This window comes from Thunnus thynnus, chromosome 5, assembly GCF_963924715.1.
Source record: "Thunnus thynnus chromosome 5, fThuThy2.1, whole genome shotgun sequence".
NCBI lineage: Eukaryota > Metazoa > Chordata > Actinopteri > Scombriformes > Scombridae > Thunnus > Thunnus thynnus.
In genome coordinates this window covers 25438121-25461251 of record NC_089521.1, presented here as the reverse complement: position 1 = coordinate 25461251, position 23131 = coordinate 25438121, and the positions used below count along the sequence as shown (strand labels likewise).

The window sequence follows — 23131 nt, the reverse complement described above, 5'->3', positions numbered from 1 at the left end:
TGTTTGGTCCATAAAATGTCAGAAAATGTTGATGACTGTTTCCCAAAGCTGTCTTCAAATATCTTGTTTTGTCCACAACCCAAAGATATTCAGTTTACTGTCACAGAGGACTGAAGAAACCAGAAAATATTCACATTTAAGAAGCTGGAATCAGAAAATTTTGACATTTTCTTCTTAAAAAACGACTCAAAACAATCCAACTAATGGTTGCAGCTCTGCTTACAGTATAAGTGTTACTATGTATAATGCACATTACTAAATAAAATGCAGATTTTCTGTGTATAAAACCACCAGTGAATATGGTTCCAGTTTTGTGTTTTGATACTTGGTGGTGGGGTTAACATTAACCATTTGTTAACATTTTTCAGCCCAGAATTTATAACTGCTGGTTTTAAACTATGATGTTTGCAGCTACTTTATATTTACTAGGATGTTATTTACTATAATAAAGAAAAAAGAAGTTAATAAAAGTGAATCAGGTTGTGAAGTGTGTCAGCCAGAGGCATCAGTGGTATAAATGTGGACGCATGTGAATAATTTAGTGTAGGCTGTTTTGAAGTGACAAAACAAAACCAAAAGCCAAACAAAAGCAAAAAGAGGATGCGGGCAAGAGAGAGAGAGAGATATCCGCAGTGGTCACCAGGCCCAGGTGCTCCAGGTTTCATTAGGCAGAAGGAGTTAGCCATCAACCAAACATTAATAAATAACCTGTTCAACCTCCTGAGCCTCAGCCACCTCTTCATAACCAAATATATCACGTATTTTGAATGTTTATAAGTAAAGGCACATCACACACAAAAAAAAAAAACACACAGACACTTAACATTTACATTCATTTATAAAAGAGAAACACAACCATACTATAAGCACACATTGTTCTGCATTGTTGAAAATGTTGATAATGAAGATGAACTGTCTCATGCAAAATGGGCCAAAAGAAACATTGGAAGACAAATGCACCAAATATATCACAAAACACGCTTCTTTAAAGATCTGAATGTGTGATACCGTGATTTTTTTTTTTTTTTTTTTTCCATTTTCCCGGTAAAAACAAAGGAGATATCAGCAGAGAGATGTGCATTAACTGGCAAATGATATGAGAATGGCAACAACACATTATTACGTCAACACAGGAAATGTTTCTTGTTAACCATTAATATGACAAAGAAGAACGGGACAGCTGTGTGTAGCATTTGGTCAAAGAAGCTTGACATCTTTTTGTGTGAAAGGATAATGAGTTCCTTTTTCACCTGGGTCATGAACTTCTGCTTGCAACATAATTGTGAACAAAGAAGGCACCTTAGACTTATTGGTATTATCTTATGGGCCCATCATACTGGTTGTCAAACTGTCATCTTAAGAAAATAATTACATCTGTGACACCCTTTGGGATCAATGATAAAGTGCCACCGACAAAAAACACATCAACATAAATTAATTCCTTCATTCACACTCACAAACCCAACCGCACCCACACATTTGGCCTGTTCAGGGACAGGCAGGAACACACACTAACATGTCATCTGGTAGTGTCTTTAGCTAAAATCTCCCCCCTCCCCTCCCCTCCCCGCTGGATTCAGTATTTTCGGATCAGATCTCACTTGCTATTGCTAAAATCTACAGTTTCTCACCTTTTCAGAGGTTCCATATGACAAAACAGTAAACTAGTGCAAATCTTCTGTTAAGGCGAATTTTCTCACTGTGAGGAGCTCAGATCTGGATCCTTTTCGGAGGCAGAGTACTTACCATATTTTCACATCAAAGTTACAAAATTGTGTCAAAGGATACTGGTGCTGTTAAGTCCATCTGATATGGGATATTGACTTGCGCTGTTGTACTATTTCTTTGCTTGAGAAGAAAACGTATATTGGAAATCTAACAGGAGATAATTCAGTATTAATATCTGTGAGGACAACGAAGAGGAAAAAAAAAAAAAAGTGTAATACCTACTTTGAGACACTCGTACCTTGTTACACAATGAGTAAACACAGTTACAGTTTCACATTAGTAAACCTAATAATACTCCTACCATATGGTTCTGAAAATGTTTAAAATGCTACAAATACCACTTTCTTGTAAAAGATACACAAATCATTCAGAGGATGCCAAGTTAAAATGGCATTGCCACACTTAACACTGGACAACACCAATGTTTTGACTGTTGAGAATATATATTTCAACTTTTTTCGTCTTGGAAAACTAAATGCACATCAAGAATTTTCAGAAAGTCTAGCTGCATGACTGTGACAGAAGCAAGCGTACCAAGTCCAGTCGTTCCATCTCGAGTCTCTCCAGTTTAATCAAACTCATGTCAGACTGCTCGGGTTGCTGTATTTGGCTTTTGTACTAAGCAGCCTGCCACACTAGCTTATTCAAATAGAGACTGAGTACAGATGTAGACAAGCTGACTTTTGTTATTGAGAGCTGATTGGAAGATGGGATGGAAATCGAGGAGCAGGGACTTTAGATATCTTAAGGGCATTCAACTTTCCAACTCTTAAAAAATCTAGCTATTTATCAAAATATATCCATCTTAGTGTGTGTGTGTATGTGTGTATGTGTGCGTGTATGCGTGTGTACTCTCAAAGGAGTGTGGATATGAGAAAATAATCTGTAAACTTCTCTCTTTCACACTGTGCAAACTGCATTGTTTTGGGGGGGGAGAGGGAGGAGAAGTGGGAGAAAAATGCAGCAGGTTAAATTTGGCAGCGCAGCAGTTGAAGGGGAGATGACAGTTACATAGAGAAAAGAGGGGAGAGGGGAGGAGGAGGAGGAGGAGGAGGGGCGGGGAGTAGCTGGTTTAGCCTAGCTCTGAAGCAGGATGGGGTCCTCTAGCTCATGGAAGCCAGGCACAGAGCTGCTCTGGCTCTCCCCAGAATCTGAATCATAGGGCGTGTCAGGTAGCTCCGTGAAGCCCCAAGCCAGCTGGTCATCCTCAAAATCGGAGCGCACCTGCACGGGCACGTCGGCACAGTCTTCCTCCTCATTGGAGTGGAAGTCCTGAGGGATGTAGAGCATCTCGGGGTAGTTGCGTGACACCAGGTCGCTGGTGGTTGCGAGAGACACCTTACGGAAGGCGATGAGATGCATGTGGGAATACTTGACGTATTTGTAGCGCTTGAAGCCCAGCGACTCCACCGCGACGCGCCAGCTGCGCATCATGAGGGCGTGGCGGTTTTGGTGGGAGGAATCGGGCGTGATGATGAGCAGCAGGCCGTGCAGCTCCAGCAGCTCGTGGGCCTTCTTGCAGCAGATCCAGCGCTGGTATGGTGAGGGGAAGTAGGAGAGGAGCAGGGAGAAGACCACCACGTGGAAAAGCTGGGCAGGCAGAGCGTCGATGGGGTTGTGGAGCTGGCGGAGGAAGGCCTCTACCGCGTCGCCTGCCAGCTGGAGAGGCTGCTGGAGCTGAAGGTTGAGGAAGTCACACTTGTACACACTCTAAAGGGAGAGAGAAAAGGCAGAAAATCAGCACATAAAAAAGGTTCACACCTGATGTGTCGCTCTTTTGCATGAACTGCCGTTGTCACTGCCGATTAAGTTTCTCCGCTTGCAGCTGCAGAGTGTGCTGCACTTTTCGTTCTGCTTTCTGCTGAAATTGTTCACCGAAGCTGTCTAACCACAACACCAATAGCCTGCATGAGTTATTTCTGGTGTTGCTTTTGCTTTGTAATGCCAAGCATTGACCCAGCAGACAGGAAAACCTCATACATTTAACATGTCAACAAAAAGCGAACAGAATGAATAATAATAACTCTTACCTCAACTGCAGGCACTATGTCAATACCAACTGTAAGGAATTCATCAAACTTCAAGAAAGGGTTGAAGCAGCTTCCCACGTCAAGAAGGCGCATTTTCCCCAGTTGAGAGATTGAGCTGCAACGAACAAACTGTATTAAAACTTCACACACACAAATTGCTTACTGTAAGACAAACACACAACTTTTGCATCCAACACGGTCTCTTTACCCTGCATGATGAGCCATATAATTAAATTTGAATAGCATCAGATAATCTATACCAGTTCAATCTTTTCCATAGTTCATGTGTTACCACTGAAAAGTCTGTCTGCTACATGTTACAGAAGGTTGTGGTGAGGATGGAGTTCCACGCATAATTTCCCAATAAAACTGCAGATGCTTTTTTATAAAGAGAAAGGAGACAAAAAGAAACACCTATTTCATAACTAACAATAATGATATTTTCTCCAGCCGGTGATTCAATATACAAAGTTCGTGCTAGTCATTGAGGCGTATGTATGCCATTACTTTCATGGTATATTATTACACACTTGACACACTTGATAAGCATGCCCCACTAAGCATTTTATAAGTGCAGTAGAAACTATAAATGAGTGAGTCAGAGACCTGCTACTGACCAGATGTTAGGTATAGATATTCATGTCCCTCAGAAGTGAAATTGAGGTCATACTTTAACGTTAGATTCTCGAGCAGCTAGACTCTAATAATAGCAAAAATGGTGCATGTTGTTCCTGATACCCAATGCTTTTGAATTGTGTCTCTGGGGGCCACTAGGAGAGCTGTATGTTTTCAGTTATAGCAAAGAGATAAGCAATGTGAAAATTCATCTGATGGTGATCATTTGCATTAGTCCAGATTTACTACTACATGTGACAAATATGTAAATATGTAGGAGCAGAAATAAACAAGAAAAAAAAAAAAAAAAAAAACAGAAGGTGTTTTGGAAAAAAACTTTAAAACTGTGGAACATCTTGTCAAGCCGAATTGGTCACGGACAAAGAATCCAGAAAAAAAGAATTTTCAGAGTTCAGGCTTTAGAGGTCAAAGCTTAGAAAACACACACCATCATCAGGGCAGTCTCTATAATTTCATTTTTATATAACGCCACAGACTTTAGACTGTACTTTCAAGTCTGCTTTCTCTTGCGGGTTCTAAATGTGTTCAAATTCCATATTACACAATTACTCTCAGCAGGTTTTATATATGTAGCGTGCATCTGCAAAAATGTCACTGTGCATACTAAAACAATAACGCTAACCCTTGATTCTGAGTGTGCTCTTGATCTGCACAACTGGGTCATTCTGAGTCAAATCAGACAGAATCCAGGAAAGCGGTTGCAGCACCATCTCAGATTTTGTTCAAAGTTTTGTCTATATAATACATATATATTATATGTATAAACACATCCAACCTTATAGGTGGAAACACATTTAGATACTCCCACTACTGAGACATTTTGGACACCACTTATTCCTCCTTATACTCTATTCCAATGAACATACTAAAAACATGTTTGTCCTTTAATTCTTACAATTCCTATGACGCAGGAATTCAATAGTCACAGAGATACTGAGGCAAAAAAAATGTAATCCTGAAATGGACATTTTTCTGCCATAGGTAAAATATCTCTCAAATCTGTGTCTATTTTTTTGTATGAGGGAAAAACAGAAGGACATTGACTCTTAATAACCATCCATCAAGCAATTTCCATGTACATTTTTATGTTCCTACAAGCTACCCCACATACTATTTTGGTCCTATGAAAATTACCAAATATGCTTCCACACCTTGTTTTATTCATAATATCTTCATGCCCATTGGTGGTAGAGACCACAAATATTGGCACAAAATTAATAACAGATTGTATTTGCAGAAAAAATAATGAGTGGTATCATATTGGTGCAAAAATGTGGGTTTGTAGTACGCTCAATATAACTCTCGTTTAGGAATTTTGCACTTTTTTCCAGATGCAGTACAGGTGTTTAATGGTTTTGGTAAACAGAACACATGTTTGTCTTCCATCCTACAAAGCTTGGTTAGGCTAGGAACAATACTTGTCAAGATATTAATCCCCAAACATGGCTCCCCAGATAAGGTGTTTTTGAGGTTATAAAAATGAAATAGTATCAAGGGCTGAAAAAATATAAAAACATAGGAAATATTTCACAGGCCTTGGTATTTGGGACCCATTCATGATATAGACAAGGTCTGAACAAAATCTGAGACGGTGCTGCAACAACCTTATCTGATTTGATACGTAGTGACCTAATGGTTAAACAATGCTTAACTTAAACTTGAGCTTAAAGTAAATTTATTTGAGAATGGTGGTGCAGAGACAAGAACATACACAGTAAACCAAGTTTAATTTGCAGTGTGACAGCAGAGTCACAGTTTGAACGTCTGATGCTGCACATATGGTATCATTTTAGTATGAAACAGTAATGCATGTTGATTTCTAGTATACTAACAGCATACTATAAGTATACTATGATAATACTATTATATTAGTATAAAGTACATACTTTATTCAGTTAGTATGTAGTGTGGAATAGGGACACAAGAGTCTACTTTTATGGCAGATGAAGTTTACAACTTACCTGGGGATGGTGCTGTACGGTTGGGCACTTACAGACGCTGCAGTCAGACCCATGGCGAGCGTGGCACTTTTCTCATCCTTCTCTAACATTCTTTTTATCCCGCCATCTAAGAAATATTCTTGACAGACACTGTGGAAGTAGAATCAAAACACTACTCAAACCTTACTGTGACATGTCACAAAAGCACGTAGTACAGGTTCAGATGAGTCACATTTCGTTGTCATGTGGTCTATAATTGCAACTGAAAGGACGTTTGAAGTCAGCTGTACCTGCGACACCATTCGATGCGACCCTCTCCTTCGCAGTTTATGGCCCAGTGGTTGTCAGCGAGATTCTTCATGGCAAGGGCGTACTCGCTCAGTGTCTGCGCATCCTCACAATGCTCACGCCAGATCTTATCGAAGTCGCCCACTGCGAAAAACCATAAAATCAGGACAGAACCAACAAAAAAGAGAAAAATAAATCAATCAATCGATCACAGACCTCACAACATATAGGGATCATTTAAGACTTACAAGGTTAGGTTACTAATAGGTTCTGTCTTCTTATAGTCTGACCAGGCCTATACCCAGAAAGTAGCAAACTTTCACCACCTACTTGCCAACTTTGTTCATCCACTTCAGCACCAAAACATGATTGTAATCCTTTGGAAAAACATGCAGAAAAAAGCTCTAGCCACTGCTGGTTCTCTGTCGCTTCAACATTGCCTCCATGTTCGCTCGTCTCTGCCAGCACAGAAGTGGAACCACTTCTCTAAAAATCATCTTCAAATAGCCATTTCACAGTAACAATAATGTCCACAAAAATTCCCCTCAGTACATCTTCACAGCTGCTCAGAAGTTTACAGCCTGTAGCATAGGCAAACACGCCGATAAAGAAGAAATCCCATGACCACATGAAAAAAAGACTCTATATCAGATTTGCAGAAATGAAAGGACAACAAGAGGAGTGGTGGTAAACAGCAGTGCTCTGAAAGCATGACCGCTGTGATTCAATGCCAAGCCTACCAGATCATGCTTTACTTATTAACCAATCATGAGGTCTGCTCGCAGGACAACTTCTCTGTGCTGTTCTAGTCTCCAAAAACAACAAACTTGTCTCACTTTGTCTGAATATTTTCTGATTTAACTTTTATTCAAAACATGACTTGATTTAACAGTACATTTAAAAAACACTATATCATGGTTATGTGGTGTTTTTCAAGTTAATTAACTGGGAAAGAGCCTAAACAAACTGCACAACTTCACATCTTTATGCACTATTTACAAGACAAATGAAACACCAGAATGTGGCCATATTTGCTGCAGCATGAGACCGACTCCTGAAACTCCTTTTGGATTTTTTTGAGTAACTGTTTGAAGCTAGTTAAACTCTTTCTGCAGTTTACTTTGAGATTTGAGAGCAGTGAAATTGTTAAATGATTGTTTTTGATTTTGAGACAACCTCAATTATATTTAAGATCTTTATATGTGCAAAGTTAAACAGCCTACAGACTGCTGTTATTCTGCTAAAATAAAAAGATGATCCAGATGAATGAATTTTTCTTTTCTCAAGATAAAGATTTTGCACCTGCTGTTTTGAATTTGCCTTTTTGTGTTCCCCTCCTACACAGTCTCAGTAGGACTGTGCATTTCTCAGAGAGAGAAAATGAGAGTGCAGCATCAACAACAGCACAAAGCTTCTGTGTGGGTAGGCATTGCAGAAAGTTTTTTTTTTTAAATCCAGGGCCTTGCTAGTAGGCACTGCAAACTACCAGCAGTCTTCAACTGAAGGCTTGCAGCTTGAATAAGCCCTTCTGTCAGTGCTGTAAAGTGAAATGCCACTTATCCTATGAGCCTCCAAGATGTCGAGCACAATGACTGACACTCTGATGTCATATGTCAGTGTCTGAGAAAAACAGCTGATGTGTTATAAAAAGGGGTTTTCCAAACTTCCCATTTTTACACTATGCTCTTGTCCACGTTGACTCATGATAAGAAATGAGACAGAGGTTTTTGTTTCCTGGGCAGATGGCTGCTCATGATTGCACACTGACTCCAACGTTGACATAGCCTCAGTTTGACCGCCAGGCATGCATAGGAATCCTTTCAGTAGCATAAAGCTTTAAAAAAAAAAAAAGATCCATTAACTAGTTTTTTTTAGCCACTCGAACAAATGAGGGAATTAAGCTTCATTCAATTTTGCATTTTTGTATCTGCAAAGTGTCCATTAGGGCCATTCTCATTTTATTTTCAAACTGTTATGGGCTTGAGTAAAACAAGAAAAAGGTGATGTAGAGCAATAGCCCAGGGGAACTCAATCATTTGTCAATGTCTGCAATATGACAAATCACTATCTGAGAGATACAGTATCCTCTGCTGCTATTAGCTGACAACTTTTTGCCTTCTTGTGCCTCCCATAATTGCAAAAAGAGGAAGAAAATACTCCTTAGAACCGTGTCTACTTATTTTCTCGGATGTGACTGATTGACCTTCTATAAAATGTGCAAACACTTCATTCTCATGGTGCCAGACTTCTTGCCGTAAAAAGTGTGGGAAAGAAAACAGTAAGAAGCAGCAGTAGACAGAGTTGAGTGACATGACAATACATACAGCATCACGAGATGGCAGACATACGTCTACCATCAGAGATCTGTAAATCAAATCTGTATCAGGGATTATAGGAGTCACTTTATGAGTACTTAAAGTCCCCCACAGCTCAAAAATGTGTTTTGCTTATTGTTACCTCACTTGATTATTTGACCCTCACTGTGCATAATGATGCTTGTGCAGAGTTTCCCCACTCAAAAGCAAATTTCAAATTAATCTGCTGAAGGTTTCAAGTTGCTTTTGTGCTCACCTTAAATCTGCACATACAGTACAAGCAGGATTTTGTGACATCACAACCGGTTTGGAGGCCCAGTAAGGTCCGACATGCAACTTAGACATGCATGATGGGAAAACTCCAGCTCTTACTGAGAATGCATCCTGCATCCAGTAGTTAGCATATATTATATATAGCATATTTAAAAGATTCTGAATATTTCAATGAGAGAGAAGGAGTATCAGTTGAAGCAGAGCTATTTTACATCCACTAAAACATGACTTATTATAGGCCTAATCCTTAACTTATTTGGGTAATATATTTTGTCCTTGACACCAATACACTAAAATAGAGCTACTTCAGTATACCAAATGTTTGTTGAATCCACAGTTATCTTTTTTTGGCAGGCAATACACTGTCATTCATTGTCAGATAGGTTCAAATTGGTAACACATTAGCGTCTAGGTTTGTCTATCTACTGGTTTTAGGAGAGAGCCAATCAGAGTTTACATTAGTGCCTTACAGCAATAACATTTGCAGTGTATGTGAGGTTAGGTTCACAATTTATCAAGTCTGTCTTAAACAAACAGTCAGATGCCCGTATGAACACTGAAAGAGGTTTTCCTCTCTGTAATCATTCCTCCTGTTCATACTGGCTAAAAGATTCCCTTAAATCGTGCTTTTAATGTAAGGGAAGGCCAAAATCCACACATTCATTTTGTACAAAAAATACATTTAAAAGTTTATCTGAAGCTTATATGAGGCTTCAGCAGTCTGAGTTAGTCATATCGAGTGGATATCTGCCACATTTACAGTCTTTTTAGCATCAAATTCCCTCTTTGTGTTTCCTCAGACAGTGTTTCCCTGTTGAGCTGCGGTGGAAGTATCGTAACAAAAAGAGGGACTCTGGCATAAAAAAGACTGTGATGTTGAGAAATATCTACTTGATTTGACTCATTTGGACAGCTGAAACTTCATATTAGCTTCAGATTAATTTTTAAATACATTTTTGCATAGAATTGTAGCTTTTGGCCCCCATCACTCACATTATAAGTGCAGTATGAAGGGGTCTTCTAATGGCCAGTATGAACAGGAGGAATGATTACAGAGAGGAAAACCCTATTTCAATGTTCATTTGGGCACCTGACAGACTTGAAAAATTGTGAACCTGTCCTTTAAGTAGATTTAAAGGCCTTGCTTTGCTGAGTGCAACCCTCTTCTGCTGCTGCCGACTGCAGTCCATAAAAGCTAACATAGCTACAAAACAAGACCGTTTGCTCGGCAAGAGTGACGTTAAACGAGTAGAATATGTTTGCTGTGATAACCGTGAACAGAAAGTGTTATTATTAAGTATTTGTCAGCTAACGTTCAGTGTTAGCCTCTCGGCTACAGGGCCAGAGACAGACAGAGGGGCCCGCTGAGGCTGCTTACCCTCTCTATATTTCCTGCGCAGTTTTCTGTGGACGTTTTTGACGACCCCTGACAGCTTCTCCTGCTCTTTCTTGCCCGGTGCTTCATCTGGAATCGGCACGTAGAGCAGCTCCGGGATGTTTTCCGTCTCCCCTGTCTCGACATTGTCCCTGGGGTCCATAGCACAGCACCGCACCGCCGATGCTGCCTGCGCCGCCAGTTGTTTCCCCTTTTCTCAGCTGCAACCCGACCGGCGAACCGGTGGACCGGCCAACAACACGCAAGCTGATTGGTTGGACTTGACAAACATGCTTCCGAACTGACAGCCCAACGTCCAATCACAGGCCTGGAAGCATACCTGAGCCAGAGTGCGTGTCGTGGTGAGTTTAAATGCACCACGTAAATCCCACAACTCCTTTTCCTAAAGTTATCTCAACAACACATGACATGACAGAAAAAAAACTGTTTGCTTTCAATGATGTCAAAGACTATGAAATAATTTCTTCTTCTTTGAACAAAAAGGCTTTAAAAACTGTCTGGAAATTTAATTGATACGACTTATTTGTGTGATTTTACTTCTTATGTTTATTTTTTTCCCCTCTCAAATCAGTTATTTATTTTAATTAGATTATTTATGTATTTATTTTAATCTAATTATACTTATTCATGGCACCCTTGCTACCCTGCATTTCACTATACATTGTTTTATATGTGTGTATGAAAAAGCATTCATAAAAGTATAAATAAAGTTAAGTTGGGGAAAAAAATTGCATGACATGGAACACCATGCTTAGGTGTGTATATGCCAATACATAATTTTTATTCATAAGCTAAAATGACCATTAATTTTTTAAGTTATTCTGTAAATGGTGCTTAATTTAACTGTTTTTAAAGGTCTTCATACTCATAATGTGACAAAATCACACTATAAACCACATAATTTATGTTGGTAGTAGTAAACACATGATTATAGATGTGTTCAGTACAACCTACAGTGATTTGGCACTGATACAGCAACACAACAAAGACCCTTGGCCAACTGCCTCGACAAGTGTGATAATCTGATTAGGCCCTGAAATGGGTTGTAGTCTGTGCAATAGATTTGGAGTAGAGTTAGTGTGACTGGACATGAACATGATTTTGAGTCCTGTTCGGGGGGATAGTGTGAGAAAAGGCACCAGGAAAAAAAGCCCCCCAAAAAATACACAATGAAAGAAATGTCCCTTGTGGTGTGATTTTTGGTGTAAATATTTCAGAGGCATTACATAAGTATTAGACACCTCAAAATTTGTAAGTCTCCTGAATGCATTCAACTGTCAAATAGGCTAAGAAATCAAGTCTAAATAACAGTAATACAACAGTAAACTGTAAATTACTTGAGGAATCAGTGGTGAATATATGTACAGAGAGGCCCAAATAACTGTTGCTTAAGTATGGTATACTGTAAGCCTTCAGTGGTAAAATTGGTGTTAGTATGCACATGAAGTCAACAGAAACATCTCACATTTACTATGAGAAATTCACATCCTATACAGGGTTATGAGGATAATTTTATATTTAATTTATCATCTTTACAGGACAAATTTTGATTTAGTCCACCTGTATGATTTTGTGCTTCCCCATTTGACTTGTGCTAACTGTATATATGTTGTATATAGTGTCACCCAGTGGTTCCAGTCTTATTTGTTCGTTTAATTTGGAGGACTTGTTGCAAAAGACAGATCTCCACTTGTCCTTTTCATCTTTTCATTCATAGTTGATTAACAACGTGCCACATTTGTCAAAAAGAAAAACACTGACTTGGTTGATTCTAAAGGGGTTCACTTGTTGCAACAATGAAATTATTATTTGAAACAATTAAAATCTTGCCATTTCTACACTGCTTTTATCCTAAAGTAAACTTGAGCTCAGGACAATTGCATCTAAAGCCTCAAAATCCCAACCGAAGCTATAAATTCTTTTAAATCCCTTGAAGAACATAACTATTCCCATCTTCCAAAAATAACCCATAGCACATGATGGTGACTACACTGTTTACTTAGCTGCAGATAGACCTGCTTGAGGCACTATGATACTGTCGTGGATGGGATGTAATTACATCATAAAACCATACTAATTTTAGCAGGTATTATAAAACCTCATCATGTGAGGTTTCACATGTATGTAAAGGATACCAGTAGTAAACAAGAAAAGTTGTAACAAAGAAATGGGAAAGTCCTGTTAAATTATAATCTATTTAACTGTTCTCCATTGCAATTTGTAAAGTTTTATTGCTGTGTTTATAAAGATCGATTTGGATTTTCTCTCACTTAACTTTAAATGTAATTGTGCGGTATATATTGTGTGGGTCAGATCATAAGTCATTCATTTTGTATCTTAATATTTTAATACATTAATATGAAAATGTGTCATATTTTATTAGAGATAACATCTTTAGATTTTCTGACAGTTTAAAAAAAAACATCTAGCACTGCTCATCCAATTTCAATGAGAGTAAAAAGTGGTGAATTTATACAATTTTCCTAAAGCTTTTTGTTTTTTTTAAATGATCAGACCTTAAATGTTGTGATTAATTTGTAATATATATATAACTTTGACAAATATGTTACGAGTATACTAAAATTCTCCTTAGTTAGCATAATCACAGAGGCTTGGCCTGTCATCCACAGAGACCTGACATGGTGGAAATACTGTAGACTTCATATTTAGGTTGAGGATAAATTTGTAAATAGCTTTGGTTTTTGTTTTTTAGTCCCTTTGGTCATGGAAACTAAGTAGCCTTGATTGGTGACTAAATTTAACATTTAGATTTTACTTTTCAAGTGTTGAGTATCTTGGGTTCACTCAAGACATGCCCTCTTCACATGTCTTTCATATAAAGGTGCCCTTTTCTCTAAGACAGTGGTTCTCAAACGTTCTCACATCAAGGACCCCTAAACTGACACAATTTAGACCATGAACCCTCGTCTGATAAGATTTTTGCTTCTGGATGTTTTACAGAAAGTGTATGAAACCCATGACCAACATAGTCGTACTTTCTGTCATTGTGTGACACTTATGGATGGAATAATAGTGAAAATAAATTATTCCCCTTTTTGCTGGGTACCCCCTAGAACCTCTCAAGGACCTCTGAGGGTCTCCAGACCCCATTCTAAGAATCGCTGCTCTAAGAAAACTGGCCCATTTTTTGATATTTGAAGCCAAGGCAGCGCTCCTGCTTCTATGTAAAATACTTCAATGCTCTAGATGCTGATTCACGTACTTGGACTCTATTTATCACCGCACTCGAGTAATAAAAGGCCTAGAAAGAGGTCAGACAGGCATCTGTTAGTGTGGAAATGAAGACAGTTGGCTGGCTGCGGTCTGCAGTAGCTATTAAACATTGAGGTCATCATCAGTATATGCAGTCTAACAGGTGTAAAGTTCAGCCAACATGCTGCGATGATATGTGGCCAAAACAAGCTCCACCTGCACAGCTAATAAGAATTAATTGTTATTGCTTTTGTTGCAAGGCAAACACCTAATACTCAGAGCCAGGCCAACTAACAGGAAAATGTCATGTTTAATAAGTAAAGAAACTATTTATTAATATAATACTGACAGCAGAAGGGTGTCACACCTCTGGCAGTATTACAAATCAGATACTAATCACTAAAATGACATGATCTCATTTAAAATAACTAAAAGACAGAAAGGTGAGGCTGAATTGAAATGTAGGACTCAGCACATAACTAAGTGTTGAACAAAAACCCTTGTTCTTGAAGGCTAATATTGGACTTTGAACAATACAAAATGCATAGACATGTAATTAATTACAGATATATACACCCTTCTGCATGTCTGACTTGTGAAAAATGCAACTGTGTTTCTTTTAGTAGCTAAAAATGTTCATGTCCATCTGGCAAACAAGAGTGGTAATCCTCGCAGTGGACTGCCCAGAAATCCCCTGGCAAGAATACTACTGCAGCTGTGTTCAGCTCAAAACAGAGCCAAAAGCCAAAGTTCAAATGGAGCAAGAGCTAAAAGCTATAGCTACAAGTGACTTGATTTGACACTCTGTCCATTCAATCTGAGACCAAATTACTCAGCTACTTTGGACGGGCATTGCAAACTGTCAGAGGAGTTGTCCACTTTGCCAGATTTACTGCTGTGGACTGACACTGAAAGACAGTATGTCAAAAATGCACGCGCACTTGGCTCAACGTCTTCTTTTTGGACCAGTTTCATCTTGGAAAGAAGCCTGCCATTCTTTCCCAGGGAAAGATAAGAAAAGAACGGAACAAGATCAGGAATAATCTGAAACTATTTCCGTCAATTCTCTCAATGTAGCTCTGTGTTCATTTGTAAATATTGAATTTCTGGATGCAGCATGCATCCATAAAACCCAACACATGGCAACTAAACCGTAAAAAAGTCAGCAGGTTAATACTTGTTTTAGTCTACTTGATGCCAAACATATTTTAAAACTGATAGCTGGTGATAACAAGATACGTGATTTGATCAGAATGCAGCCCGCGATAAAAACATTTCAACACACCAGGAACACAAATAAGAATCCAAACTGTCGGGTCAGATCTAGTTTCTGTGTTGCTGTTCCTGAGTTTCAGGGTATGACCCCAGATTTCTGACATAACACACCACTGATGGCATTGCATTCGTGTTTCTTTTTGAAACTCTGTTACTGACCTACGGCATCGGAGGGGGAAAAAAATAACTCTACTATTTAGTTTATTTTTCAATGTCAGCACAGTCCAGTTTACTACAGAAAAATATTATTTGTATTTTGAAACATCATTCCATAATGCCTCAAGCCAGTTTTTAGCCACGCTGACGGCATGGTTCGAGGGACTGCAATGTCGTTCTGTTGGTCGAGCTTCAACTTTGGTCCAGACTGAAAAATCTCAACAACTACTGGATGGTTTTTAATGACATTTTCTACAGACATTCATGGTTCCCAGATGATAAATCCTAATAACTTTGGTCATCCCCTAAATTTTCGACTAGCACCACCGTGACGTTGACATCTGTGATTTTGAGTGAAATGTCTCAACAATCATGGATGGACATTTGGTACAAATATCCATGTCTCCCTTTGGGATGAATTGTAACAATGTCAACTAAAAACCTGTAAAACTAATGACATTTCCATCAGCCTCAGTTGTACTTTATGTTTACTACTAATTACCAGTTGTTATGCTGACATGCTAGTGAATTTGGTTAACATGTTACCTGCTAAACATCAGCATGTTATCAGCATCATTGTGAGCATGTTAGCATTTAGCTAAGCACCGCTGCGCCTACAGCCTCACAGAGCAGTTAGCATAGCTGTAACCTCTTAGCCTCGTTTCCAATGAACATGCTGGATACTGAATTCCAGAAACTGCATGAACAATTAATTTCTTAATTTTTTTCATAAGAACTGGACCCACACCACACCTCCCATTTGATCCTTTCCTTAGTATTTGTGATCATGAATGCATTTTTTAAAAATATTTTTTTTGCTATATGTTTAAATATGTATGTGGATTGACTGTGTTATGTATGCATTAGTGCTCTAAGCATTGAAATAAAAACTTGTTAACCTCACTGATGTGTCAACAGCACAATTTATTCATTCCTTATGAAAAGTAAATGTAGCTTACACAAATACTATGATTTGGGGTGTCATTCATACACAGCACACTGACGATTTCCATTTACACCTCGAAAATGAATTAATGCTCTGCAGAAGTGATCAGTGTGAGAAATGGTCCGCAGCCTGTTGGCTGAGTCTACAGAAAGTTTTATGTACAGTAAAGCATAAAGAAAATTGGTTATTACTCTTAATAACAGAGAGTTAACATACTCCCATAGGGAATATACAGCATTTATTCTGATGTGTGTCATATAAACTTTGCAATTAATGCCCATTTTTATCTACTGCTCTTCTATTTAGACCATTAATAACTGTGCATGTCTTCTCCAAATAAATATCAAATGTCATGATAGTATGTAGCGGAAAAAAAGGAGTTAAAATCTACTAAACTAACAGACCTTGTGGTCTCATGTGAGTTCCTTCTACACTCATAGACCTCAGAGGTTTATTTTAAACATAACCACAACTGAAACTGATTTTTACAGCTTCACTTAACCTATCTTGTTGTTTTTAACTGGCTGCCTCTCACCCTGACAGAAGAGCCAAACCACAGTTATTAAATACAGCCCGAAACAGGCAAGAAAATCATAATGGTATGCCACAACTAAAAATACCACTAACAAGGTGGCGTATAACAATGTTTTTGAGATATTGCTACAGGAAAAAGTATCTTTCCACCATGAAACATTTCTGTCGATGCCTTCCTGTACACTTGACGCTGACAGAGCTGCAGCAGTGGGTTGGATATCTGCCATCCCTGTGTCTTCATGACTGACCTGAGGGCAGCTGAGGTGTTCCTCATCCAGAGACTCACTGATGGATGGCATGGTTGTGGACAGCAGTTTGCTTCTGCTTACAGAGGGCCTTTTGCTCACACTCAAACCTGTATCTTTGCTGTGGTCTTTAGAGGCCTGTGCTCCTGTGTGAACAGCCCTCAGACAGTGCATGTACAACTCTACCTCGTCGTCGGAGTCGGACTCTGCTGACGCGCTGTCGTGGCTTGTTTGGTCACTTACAGGTTCATCTGTTAAAATGCACAAACCTCCCTCTGCAGCTGCGAAATCACTCTCATCTTTCCCAGCTTTTGATAGGTCATGTGTAACACCCTGGTTGCTTTGAAATTCCTCCTCTTTGCAAGGATGCATTTCAGTTGAGATGTGTGCATTTTGCCCTTCTCCTGTATTTTCTTTGTCAATTACATTCTTGTCTGCACCTTCCTGCACAATGTTCACCGGAGCAGATAAACCATCCTTGACCTTGTTTTGTGTACTGTCTAACCTCTCTTCAAAGCACTCGACTTCATCCTGTCTGTCTGCTATTGCTGTATACTCTGACTCTGCATCTACAATTTCCTCCTCTCCTGCCTCATCGACTAACATTTCCTCCTCATAATCAGGATTCTCCTCTTCTATGTTTTGCTCTTCTGGTTTTACCTGATCCCCCCACTTCACGTCTGTTTCATCTTCATCGTAGAAGTCTATTTCCATTTCTTCCTCCTCCTCTATCTCATCCTCTTCTTGGATGTCTGTCCCTTTAATATTTACCTCTTGCATCTCTGCAAAGTGTTTTTCTTTTTCGAACTCTGCCTCTTCTTCTTCCTTTCCCTCCCCTATTTCAGTATCTTCTGCTATTCCTTCCTCACCAGGTATATATTCCTTCTTTGTGGTTTGAACATAGTCTAATTCTTTCCCAAACACAGTCTCAACAATTTCTTCCTCTCCTATTGTGCTCCTGTTCTCTACCTCCAAAGCATCTTCAGCTTTGTCCTCTTTCTCCTCAACGGCTGTGATCTCCAAAGTTTCTTCCTCTGTTTTCTTCTCTATTGTATCCTCATTTTTCTCAATCCCTGTATCCTCCATTAGTTCTCCGGACTCTTTCTCCACTGCTTCTGTGTCCTCTGTGCTTAAGTTTATCACCTTGCTTCCCTCTTCATCTGTTAAGATGTTTTTTTCCTCTTCCTCAACCATCATTTCCCAGTTTTGTATATCAGTAATCTCCGCTAAACTAAAATCCTCCGGTTTTGACACTTTAGCTTTCGTTTCTACCTTTTCAGAAATAATCTCTGCTTCATCTTTTAGCTCCACAAACATGTCACCATGTACGTGATTGTTACACGTCACTGCCTTTGTCAATGACTCAGCTGCTTCACCACTGACCTCAATTTCAGCTGAGTGGTCTGTTTCATCTTCATGCAAATTGTTTGCCACTTCATTTCCATCTCCCATGTTACTAGTTTCTTCCTGAGTTTCGAAATGTGTCTCAGGTGTTGTGACATCCTTTTCCTCCACAATTTCAAAGCATGAAACACTTTCAGCTTCTTCTGTAGCTGAATCACTGATATGGTTAGCATCCAAATCATGTAAAGTTTCTAATAGTTTATCCTTTTCTGGAGATGTATTAGTGGTTGTTGATCTAATTATGGTTTCGTCAATGTTTTCCTCTTTGTTTGACTCATCTACAGAGTCATGACTATTTGCTCCACTGCTGCTGGCCTGTTGGTTTGCGTCATCGCTAACATGCTCTGATACACTCTGAGGAGGCTGAAGTGAAAGAAAAGAGGTTTGTTGACTGTCCTCTTGTGTTTCACTCTGTGAGAGTTTTTCATCCAAATATGTTTTAATTTGTGTACATGTACTCTCTGGCAGTTGAGCCTGATCTGTTTCTTCTCTAGTTTGGTTTTGGAGGTCACAGGTCAGAATGTCTTCCTGTGCTTTTCCCTGGGGACATGAAGTGTCTCCGGATATTTGTGCATCCAACAAATCCGTATTTAAAATGTTCACGGTCTGGGGATGACTTGTTATATCTCCTAATGGTGATAATAGAACCTGAGGTGTATCTGTGCTTCGCTGGTCTGATTTTTTAATCTCAACCGGATCTTGCAGAGTGTCATGGTGCAGAGTGTCATGTGCTGTCATACTCAAATTTGCCTCTTCTTTCTCAAGGAGAGGAGTATTCAAATTGGCATCTAAATATTCTTGGTTTGATTCCTGAGTCTCTATCACATTTCTCTGCAATTTGTTGTGGTTACTTTCAGTATCTGCTGAAACAGTGGAGCTACTCTCCCTTCTTTCAGTGTGAGGATAACTTTGAGTTAAGTCTGCAACACTCGGTTTAGCCAATACTGGATTTCCACAATCCCCTAAGCTTTGACTTTCATTTCCCACTCTGCCAAACATCTGATGATAAAGTGGAGCCACCACAGTTCCAAATGTGAAGCTGGTGGTCTGGCTAACAAGGCTTTCACTGCTCTCAGCTGAAACAACACTGTCAGCTGTTTCACTGGCAGTGTTGCTACCGCATGTGTAATTCACGCCTTGCTTCTGACTTCTCTCCTCAGCTCTAGAGATGGACTTGTGGATATTTTGGCCTTCTGCAGAAGCAGGCTCATCATTTGAATGTGATGGGTTGTCTGGGATATCTGTGGCAGTTGCACCTCCGGTTAATGTTGCTGAGTCAGACAAATTTATGCTCTCAGGTTTCTCTGGCTCGTTGTTAGATATGTAGTCTTGTGCTCGTGATGTATCATGTCGGACATCAAGAGAGGTTTTGCTGCATGTTGCCAGAGCTTCAGAGACAAACTGATAATCTTCTGTTTTGCTGTTCCCCTCAGGAAAAGACTGTGTATCTGAATGCTTTTCCACTGGGTTTTCTTCTTTGGCTGCCTGTTTTGCTTCTGGAGGTGATGCATCACTTTCACCACCATTTACTACACCGTCTCTTTGAGCAAAGTAGTCCCTCACCCGAGCCATCCGCGCTGCCTTTCGGCGGCTTCTTCGGCTGCAGTTCTGTCTGCTCTCAGTCTGTCCATCAACAACATGGATAGATTAATTACAGTTAGCTCACACAATAGTTATGCTGTTATAAGGAGAGGGAGCAGGGTGACATTTAAAGGTGAATGTCACACAGTATTATACTCGGATTTAATACTGTCCTTGCATTTTAAATTAAATTAAAAAAGGAGAACGATTAAAATACTATTGAAATAGCATGCACAACAAAATATGAAACTTTGAAGAAGTGCAAGCATGGACAGAGTGTTCTTTTGGTGCACAGCACATTATGTTACACTGGTGCTACTCAAGCTCCAGTCATGTGACACTCACTCAGAAAGGAGAGAGGGATCATCTTAAGTTTCCTATTCGTCTTGTACCTCATAAACACACTATAGTATGTTTAAGCTTCCTTTCAGAGCTAATAATGCATCAAACCATGAGTGATAGTATTGTCAATCACTTCATTTTACAGCACTTGATGATTTAAAACATCAGGACGATTAGGTAGTGTCAAGTAAATTGTTAATCGCAAGATATAATATTATGCTAACTTAACCTGCAAATGTGTTAGTGTAATGAAATAAGCACACATGTACAGTATGTCATGCATTGAATTGGCTTGTTCAAACATGACTATTGTGAGACTGAGACTATTGTGTTTTGATTCATAGAGGAAATGGTAAGTATTGGTGTTATTTTCCACGCACCTCTAATTTCTGTGCTTCTTCCTCTGAAATTCCTGGCCGACCGTCAGAGATTTGATTTACTTCCACAGTATCCACTTTCTCTCCATGTTTTGAAATATCTGGAGAAAAGAGACATTTTACATTTGTTTTGTAGCTGTATTATTACAGTCATGTTTAATTTCAGGATTAGAAAAATTAATGTTTACCTGCTGGTATGTTTTCCTGTGATGACGTTTCCTCAGCTGACACGATTTCCACAGCAGAGAAGTTCTGACTGTGAATTAATGAAAAATTAAAATACAATGGAAACTTGTAAACTTTTACATGCATATTATCAATTAACAAACTGTTTAAGCTGATGATGGGGTTTGTCAGAGAAAGGCACAATATTGCTGTTTTAAAGTTTTTGGTTTCCCATTTAAAAACAGCCTGTATGAATTGTTACACAACTCTTGCATCTTTCCACAATTTTGTAAACCTCTTGTATTATTTGTTTAACAATGACACAGAAAATTTATATGAAATGGTTTATTTCAACTTAGAGATTATAGATGTTATGTGCACCAAAATAAACCAGTTTGGCTACCTTATTTTTACGCTTCAGAATATGGTAAAATTTGACTTGTTTTATATTAATTCTAAAACACTACTTGATGGCTTCAAACAAAAAAGTCCTGACAGTGGTTTCAACCTGGGGGTCAGACCCCCACCAAGGCGTCATAAGATAAAAAGGGGTCAAATTAATGGATAAGAAGATAAAATATTCTTCTGCTACACAAAATAATGCATATTTTTTCTGACTTTTCTCTTATCTTTGTATGTTTCTTGTGGAAAACTGAAAACTGTTACCTCTTCAGACCTCAGAGAATTATTGAACTTATTTAGTGGAACTGAATTGACCTTTGCACAATTAGCCAAACATGTTCTACAGTATCCTCACCTGACAGTCTTAAGGCAACTTTTCTTCTGTGAACTTTCCTTTTGTGATGTCTCCTTCTGGTCTTTTGTTCTCTGGTGACAGAACAAAACATAGTTCTTGTTGTTATTGTTGGACCAGAATGTTCCAACAGGAGTCTCATACCTCAGACAAAAGTCAACTCTGGCTCCGTGCTGCCCGAATGGGGGCACTAGGGTTATCTTAAAGGAGAAACAGTCCATCAGACCGTCACTGGAACCGGGTATGTACTCTGCCAGGAGGTCAAAGTGACTCGTCCAACCGTCCAAACTGGTTCGGATGTATACCGCTTTATCGAAGGAGATGTTGAGGACACGGATCACTCCTTTCACTATAGTGGTCCCTGGAAGTAACTCGATGGTCTCCAACTCTACTTTCTGCTCCTGCACCTTGACGGACAGCTCCTCAGTAGACATCGGAACGGTGAAAGTGAAAGGAGATAGGAAGTATTCCTCTGCATCTTTACCTTCGCTGTCGGAAGAGTCATATCCTGGCAGCTTGGGAACATCCCATGTGTCAAACTCCTTCACATGCACCAAACTGAGGCCTTTGGCGTCCGCAAAGGACACTCTTCTTGAGCCACACACAGGTGGCTCCCATTCCTCATCAGAGACCGAGCTCCTTCTCCGTGGGAGAGGAGAGGATTTGGGCCTGATGCCGATCACCACATCGCAGTCGTCATCGTCTATGTCCAGGGAGATGAGGCCTGGCACTCCTAAGAGGCTATAGGCACCAGAAGTTTTTGGTTGTCCCAGAAACTCCATGGGGCTCTCTGTGGAGAGTCAGCGGGAAGTGAACTGCAGCTCTTCTGCTTCTGGCAACTGACATTCAACATGCTCTGACTTAACAGATGGAGTCGAGTTACAGATGACATTGTTGCAAGGGCCAACACTATAAATAGGCCAGAAAGGACTCAAACTATGTACAGTAGTCTAAACTCAGGAGGAGAAAATATCATCCTCTTGCCTCTTTGAGGCACATCACATGATATAATCTGCAATTCTGGACTAATAATTCTAATTTTCCCTCTTAAAACTATTACAACACGTAAAAGTTTTCTGGACATCTCTCTTGTGTAACTTTAATTACTCCTTGGAGAGTTGTAATGCTACTTGTACAGCAAGCATTAGATTTACCACAGCAGCTATTTTTTTTGCTTTTGGGTTACACAAGATCTAAAACAGAACAAATGGCTTCTGGACACTGTTCAGGCCTCCACAATAATTTCACTGACCAATAGCTGACTCTGTGATGGTGCAATAACTGTGAAAATAAGTATGAAAGAAACAACCATTCCACATAAGCTTATTCTTTTATCTGTTTGCAGCTTATGCCGTATCAAGATTTATCTGTGGCTAACAGAATTATACAGTTTACAGCTATGCATTGTGTTTGGACTATTTCCTGTGTTTATCTTACAGCTGTGACAAAGTGGCGTATCAAGCTCAAACCATGACCAAAGTGGTTAATCCTTAATCTTGCTGAGCAAATAAAATACATTTTTCAGCAGTGAGT

General features: G+C 39.3%; 2 protein-coding genes across 3 annotated transcripts; both read right to left on the bottom strand.

Moving 5' to 3' along the window:
- Positions 1-819: 819 nt before the first annotated feature.
- On the bottom strand, positions 820-16005 carry bmt2 (base methyltransferase of 25S rRNA 2 homolog). 2 transcript variants are annotated; one of them, XM_067590377.1, is made up of 5 exons: positions 10589-16005; positions 6625-6766; positions 6356-6484; positions 3759-3873; positions 820-3438 (listed from the first exon to the last, which is right to left on the bottom strand). In XM_067590377.1, exons 1-5 carry the CDS (start codon positions 10746-10748, stop codon positions 2806-2808), a joined length of 1179 nt encoding a protein of 392 aa, XP_067446478.1. In that variant the 5' UTR covers positions 10749-16005; the 3' UTR covers positions 820-2805. The 2 variants fall into 2 exon arrangements, with proteins under 2 accessions (XP_067446478.1, XP_067446479.1); XM_067590378.1 differs by lacking the exon at positions 10589-16005 and adding an exon at positions 6953-10567.
- A 149-nt stretch (positions 16006-16154) lies between these two features.
- On the bottom strand, positions 16155-22384 carry ppp1r3ab (protein phosphatase 1, regulatory subunit 3Ab). The gene is made up of 4 exons (XM_067590370.1): positions 21602-22384; positions 20868-20935; positions 20683-20780; positions 16155-20002 (listed from the first exon to the last, which is right to left on the bottom strand). The coding sequence occupies exons 1-4, from the start codon at positions 22378-22380 to the stop codon at positions 16694-16696; spliced, it is 4254 nt and encodes a 1417-aa protein (XP_067446471.1). The 5' UTR covers positions 22381-22384; the 3' UTR covers positions 16155-16693.
- Between the last annotated feature and the right edge of the window lie 747 nt (positions 22385-23131).